The sequence below is a fragment of the Morus notabilis genome, unplaced genomic scaffold, assembly GCF_000414095.1.
Source record: "Morus notabilis unplaced genomic scaffold, ASM41409v2 Scaffold1639, whole genome shotgun sequence".
NCBI classification, from domain to species: Eukaryota; Viridiplantae; Streptophyta; class Magnoliopsida; order Rosales; family Moraceae; genus Morus; species Morus notabilis.
This window is the reverse complement of record NW_010366354.1, coordinates 198,226-204,862: the sequence shown is the minus strand read 5'-3', so window position 1 is coordinate 204,862 and position 6,637 is coordinate 198,226. Positions and strand designations below refer to the sequence as shown.

Sequence of the window (6,637 nt, the reverse complement as noted above, 5' to 3'; positions counted from 1 at the left end):
TACAAAGTAAACACGTAAGAAATGAAAAACCTTTTTCATACTGAGCACAAAATTCATTACAGAAAAGCTTTGATTTGACAATTAAGCCAGAAAGGTGGAAAACATATATATATGTATGTATGTGTGTATGTATATGAGAGAGAGAGAGAGAGTGAGAGTATTGCAACGAAGCAAAAATAGTAATCTGACGAGACTAACAGTTTTGTGGTGAAGGTAGGCACTTTCACAAGATCTAAAAGGACGATGACCAAAAAACACCACTTGATGCTATAACGCATGAGGAATTACAAAGTAAACACATAAGAAATGAAAAACCTTTTTCATACTGAGCACAAAATTCATTACAGAAAAACTTTGATTTGACAATTAAGCCAGAAAGGTGGAATAACATATTGATCTGCTAAAACAACCAGAGAAAAAAAGATGAAACTATTAAGCATTTTCCAAAAAAGAAACTCTTTGTTTTCTGACAGAAGACCATCGGTAAAACTGGAACCTCTGCTAAAGAATTCATAGCGGGTGATGGGTGCACCCCGCTAGTAAAACTGTGCATAACTATATAAACGGAAAAAAGAATTAACTATAATAATAAAAGCCATCTTCTTCCCTATACTAAGTAGGAGCTCTTTGTTTGGGAATGTACTTTATCTTCATACCCTTATCAGTCTTTGTCCTAAACTTGGCTTTAGCAGCTCCACCAGTTGTAGATCCAACACTCTGTACATTTAGAAGCCGGTTTTCTGCATCGCCAAGAATACTGCGTTTATGAAATTTTAATGATTGAGATGTTATTTCTCGATTATGATTTTCAATCTCCGAAAAGTCTGCAGGTTCAGAATCTGGGGTCAAAACCAATTTGACATGGTCCATTGCAATGGCTTCCTTCCATCCTGCATGACAGTTTGGAAAAGTTCATCAAACTTGATAATTTGTAAGGCTAAACCAGTTCTCTGGCTTGTGTCCATATAATGCACGAGAAAATAGAATAATAGAGTGAAAACAGGACTCACTTTGTGCAAGAAAAGCTTTTATCGCATGGCTAGAATTACCATCAAAGAAAGACGGTCTTGGACAATTTTCACTGTTAGGGGTTTCTCTATGACCCTTTTCAGCAAACGCATTTCCTTCAGATTCCCAATTGCTGTTCAGAACTGGCATTGAACTTGTGGTTCCATTCCGGCTCACCGGCCTCCATAGCTTAACAGTTGACCTGCTTGTGCCATTCTGAATGAGATCGGGCTTGTTGGGATTATCCAGAACACTGTTCTTTGGCATTTGATGCTCCTCCGTGCAAGCACCACAAGCTTCTGAGAGATTATGATGTCCATCCTGACTGCAATTTCCAAGCGTGACAGATATGGAACCTATTAACACCTCACATTCCTTGGTTTGATCTGGTTCATTTGATGCCTCCTTTTGTCCTATGCCTTCATCATATTCTGGTTTAGCCTTCCGGCTCCATACTTTATGACTAGTTGAAACATTCCTTGTATTCCTATGATTTCCACGTTTTTGTGTGACTCCAAGCTTTGATGCTTGAGAACTCTGATCTGCATGAAAACCAGTGGATGCCACCCATTGTGATTTTGGTGACCCTTGCCACCTTCGCCGACGACCACTTCCTTGAACAATGTGCCTTTCGACATTTGAACTATCGCCCATATCAACATGTCCGCAATCTAACCTTTTCTGAAGTTCTGAATCCAGATTTCCACCCAAGTTGGAGTGCTCTACCATAGACAATGGTACATGATTTACCATGTCCCAAGCGTCTCTATGGATGTCACAAGCCACCGGACTAAATGTTTCTGCTGGCGGTATTGCCCCCACAACTTCTTCAATGCACTCAGTAACATCTGCCTTCTCCCCATGTCTTTGTTCCTTTGCCTTTTGTTCTTTCTGCCTGAGCTTCTTCTGCCTTTTCCTTTCCAAGAGCTCAGCTTGCCTATAAAAAATGCAAGAATCAAATCAGAAAGTCACATGGCTTCTCAACTTCCATTATCAGCTAGACTGGAGAGTAGAAGATTCCAAGCCAATATGCCTGCTAAGGTGCCGGTAGCTGAAGAGATGGGAAGGCATTTCCCAATTTTGGCAATGCCTCCAACTTAAACTATTTAGTAGAAATATGTTCTCTTAAAGCACTCATTAACATAAAAAGTCAGTCACTTTAGTTAAGTCCTCTCCTCTCAGGAATTGACTAAATAACTCTTTTAAGATCCATCAACTCAAAGCAAGCACCATATACAGGAGGAGAAGGATCAAAGGCACCAATAGGGAATTTAATCTCTCAAGTGGATGTGACCTAATAATCAGAAATAGACGAATATCCTATATAAATAGGAACTGTACTCTTCCCACAAACTTAAATCAGTTCAGAACATCAGGCCCAAACTTCTTATACAGTGATGAATCAGAATCATCCGGAAAGATATGAAGTGCTTGTGTACCTTTTCTGAGCAGCTTCTTCTTCCTCCACCAGCAATTTCTGGAACCTCAAAGCTTCAGCATCCTTGTCAGCAAGCCATGCGCTAACCTAAGCAAAGAAGAACACAAATTAGTTCAAAAATGAAGAACCGCCTCCTCAATCCTAACAGCGTTTTAGCTTGCCTCGACAAGAAGGTAAAAGTGCAAGAATGATGTAGAGATAAATATTGTACAGATACACTTATATGCGAGTTTGAACAGAGTCACTAGTTAGGGGATGCCAAATATGTTGTTTTGGAGTTTGCAGCCCATAAATGTGGAGAGCAAGGGAGTTTAAATAAAAATAAAACGACTTGTGAAGTATTTAAAGGAAGAAAAAGTACCAATTTCTGTTCCAACAAAAAGCTAGTACAAGCAACTAGGTTTTTTGTTTCGAGACCTATCTTCCCAGCCTCTCCGTCAAAAACATGTCTTTGCATTGATACAGCTGGTCCAGACAAGAATGTTTTCTCACTTGCATGATCAAGGACGCTAAATAACTCCTCGGAAGATATTGGAAACCTCAAAGGTCTACCTTGGACAATGTCCTGTGAGAAAATTTTGGATTTTTACACACCTTAAGTTATTAAAAAAAAATAGCAATCTGAAAAACAACCAAGGACCATCCTCTTACCAAAAGATCAGAGCCAGCCTTCAGATAAGGTTGTGGCAGAGACGAAAATCCTGATTTTCGAATAAGAGCCGACAATGCCTTTATAATTGAAGGCCCTGGAACTTCCTAGAAAGCACTTTCACTTAGAAACTTTACTCATGAATAATTAACCAAACAAATAATAACTTGAAATTTTGGGTGAAAGTAGACATTCTCATGTGAGTCGGTGTTTATTCAGATGTATCTCCTGCTGATTATAAAATGAAAAAAATTAAATAAATAAAAAAGCCTTATTGCATCCCTTGTCAAATAGTTATCGACTATTTTAATATAACAAGGTGCCAACTACAGCTTCAACCACATGTCCTCTCCAAAGATAGAAAACATGGGAATCATTGATATTCAGTGATCATTAAGGTTAAGTTACATTAGTCTTCATTCATAGTTTGTGAATCATAAGAGCACCAGCTAAAAGGATTAATGTACTTGATGTTTCAACGACTGTGTACCAACAAAAATCATAGAAGCAGCATAACAAACCACGCATGAAATAAGAAAAGCGAAAGAGGTTTACCTCTAGTACTACATTCTTGAATGATACAACTTCTTTGGCATCATCCATAGAGAGCTACGTAGAATAAGCAGTTAGCAACTTAGCATTAAAATAAAGACACTCACATAAAAGAATTGCAAGAAAGAAGCTTACCTTGTCCCAAAATGCCCCTAACAAATCTCTACTTTTAGTAGAATCCTACAAGAAATATAACAAAGATCATACAACAGCAAACTTAAGCAAGATATATGCTTTGAGTTCCAATATAACAAGAATGAGCACTTTTCCCAAGAAAAAAAAGGAACTTAACAATATTTGCAAGACATTAAGAAAACCTTAGCAAGCTTTTTTAAGCGATGGTGCACACGTATATGCCTCCTGTAGTTGATGGGCGAACAAAAATCTTGGGAGCATTTATTGCACTTTTGCATCTGCACCTTCAGGGGAGAAAGCAAAGACCAACTTTGGTTGTGTTCTGCAAAAGTAACAAAATTAAATGATAACCAAAATAGCTGCTTATGAAAGTATAGAACTCAGAAATAACATTTTCCTTGGAAGTGATCAAGAAAGGAAATTTTAAGCAGCTGCAAAAGCCTATGGTCCATTAAGCTCTGGTTGAACACCAGTATTCACATGGTTCTAGACTTCTAGTTACTCTTAATCACCATAACCTTAAGCAGCTATATTGTTTGGATTTAATTTCTCAGCGTTACCTACCTGGTACATAACTGTTAGTTTCATGCTTTCCAAAGAGGGTAGAGTTCAGTGAGGGCTCCAACTTCGAACTTGTGCCAGCTAAGCGAGTTCGAGAAATTTCTGGGTTATTCAAAATAAAAATAATAATAATAACTCCACAATACACAAATGATCTTGATGCATATGAAGTTGAGACCATTGAAAGGCTCATACCTTGCTGCTCTAAAGCTTGAAGCAATTGAATAAACTGGACTGAACTGTCCCCAGCCTTAGAGAAAGAAAGAAAAGGCTCTTTTCCGATTGCTTGTCTAATGACAGCATCAAGGGAATCATTTCCCTCCTCTGATTTCATCACATCTAGAGTATTAGCAGCCTTGAGTTTTGGAATTGGCATCTCAACGTCCAGAGAGTAGAAATCTACAAACACAAAAAGGCTAGTACATGAAACATGCACGTAACGTGAAAATACTTGAGGTGAGCAAAACAGACATTCAAAAACTATGAAATATATGCTAATACATTACTCAAGCTCTAATTAGAGCACTGCGATGCCAAATTCCCATGCCAGTGCTAATATGTGGCATTTGAGTAAGAAAACCATTATCCTATGCAATGCTATACATAAATTTCAAATTTAGCATATATTATACTTGGAGTTGGTGCCAAATTTTGGTGTTTAGTTCCATATTAGTTAATGTATCGACTTTTTCACTTAATAATTACAACATTACCATTTTTCAATCTTTAAAATTTTAAATTGTCCACAAATGCCGAAGCTGAAAACCTCATGAAGAAAACTAGATATAGCATCTAAACTAGCATTATGCATTGGAGAACAAAATTAGAATAATCTGTCAAATATATAATCTTTACATTTGGCATTTGCATTGAAGATGTTCTTAATAGTTAAAAAGCCCTATTCGTTAAATTAGTTACAACGTGTCTTTATTTAGAACTTGAGCTAAGTACCTATATGAACAAGCACACATATACATATACTAACTAATAACAACAACAGATAACTAAAAGTATACATTCAAGAAACTCTGTTAAAGTTTTGGATCGTTAGTAATTTATTGACCGAAGCTTAATAGCAAAAACCAATTCTGTTAGTAAAATTATGCTCACGATCAGCAGGAAAAAAATACGTGTTTCCTCTTTTGCCTTGGTTTAAAAATAATTTCCTGCCTACCTTGGAGAGACTTTTCTTAAGCTACTACCTTCTAGAAGTTATAATAGTTACACAATTAGATATAAAACCAAAACATAAATAGATCTTCAACAATATTCTCTATGCTATAAACCTAGGAAAACATAGATCTAATAAAAGGAAGCTAACATAAAAATAATAATAAAAAAACCGAATCTATGACAAAAAGTACCATGAGAGTTGCTCAGAGAAAAGAAGATATGCATTTCCAACAAAGGAAACAAACGAAGAAAGGGCGCAATTATCGCCAAAAATAAAATAAAATCAATGCCAATTATAATAATAAAAATTTTCAATATATTACAATTAATCGCCAAAATAAAAACTAAAAATCCGTTTGGGCGTAAATAAAATTCTAAAGAAAAACAATTATGCGCTGTTCTTAATCCACTGAGTTTGATTCTCTATTTCTCTCAATTCTCAATCAGAAAAACATAACATCAACCTCCAGTTTGAAATTCTGTAGCATTTTCCAATCTAACAACAGAGTTTGCCCAACCCGAAAACGAGAGAATTCATGATAAATGAAAACGAGAACAAAGCTTGCTAGGTTTCGAAACGCATGATCTGAAATCAACAAATCGCAATATATAAATCCATATAAATACATAAATATAAACATACATATACATATACATATGGTATAAATGAAGGAAACGCAATATAAACGAAATTCGGTTCACGTACCAGTCGAAACGAAGGAAGTGAGCGATCGAACAGGAAGGAATCAACCGTCTTTGATCTGTAGATTTGAAGTCCAAAAGAAATAGATGTAGAGACTGATTCGGCGGAAATGAAAATCAACGAGAATGCGAGAAAATAATCGGCCAGGGAAAATAGAGAGTTGTGCAGGTGTTTTTGTGTGTCCGAGTATAGTTTTTCGTGGAGAGAGAAAATATATAAAGGCGAAATGAATGGAACCCTCTGTACTTATGTAGTAAGAAACGAAAAAAATAAATAAAATAAACTTTTGGTTATTTTCTATTTTGTACCTTGTATTTTGAGTTTATCAAGAAAATAACGCTATATGTTAGATGTTTTCAAAATTGTCTTCTAAGTTTTAAATTTATCAAACTTATTTATTTCTTTTTTTTTTTTTTGC

At 36.0% G+C, this 6,637-nt stretch overlaps 1 protein-coding gene across 2 annotated transcripts; it reads right to left on the bottom strand.

The window, feature by feature from the left end:
• Positions 1 to 384: 384 nt before the first annotated feature.
• Positions 385 to 6,392, bottom strand: LOC21389944. Of its 2 annotated transcripts, none has more exons than XM_010110058.2 (11): positions 6,223 to 6,392; positions 4,539 to 4,742; positions 4,347 to 4,445; positions 3,965 to 4,104; positions 3,783 to 3,827; positions 3,651 to 3,704; positions 3,098 to 3,202; positions 2,808 to 3,011; positions 2,448 to 2,533; positions 1,011 to 1,945; positions 385 to 890 (listed from the first exon to the last, which is right to left on the bottom strand). In XM_010110058.2, the coding sequence occupies exons 2-11, from the start codon at positions 4,717 to 4,719 to the stop codon at positions 613 to 615; spliced, it is 2,127 nt and encodes a 708-aa protein (XP_010108360.1). In that variant the 5' UTR covers positions 4,720 to 4,742; positions 6,223 to 6,392; the 3' UTR covers positions 385 to 612. The 2 variants fall into 2 exon arrangements, with proteins under 2 accessions (XP_010108360.1, XP_024029209.1); XM_024173441.1 differs by having other exon boundaries at positions 4,347 to 4,424.
• Between the last annotated feature and the right edge of the window lie 245 nt (positions 6,393 to 6,637).

Excerpts from the sequence above, each read along its gene's own strand:
- LOC21389944 (XM_010110058.2), bottom strand. The coding sequence starts at position 4,719 with ATGCCAATTCCAAAACTCAAGGCTGCTAATACTCTAGATGTGATGAAA. Across the intron at positions 3,705-3,782 it reads TAGGGGCATTTTGGGACAAG|CTCTCTATGGATGATGCCAA; the intron begins GTAAGCTTCTTT and ends TATTCTACGTAG. Across the intron at positions 2,534-2,807 it reads TTTTGTTGGAACAGAAATTG|GTTAGCGCATGGCTTGCTGA; the intron begins GTACTTTTTCTT and ends TTCTTTGCTTAG.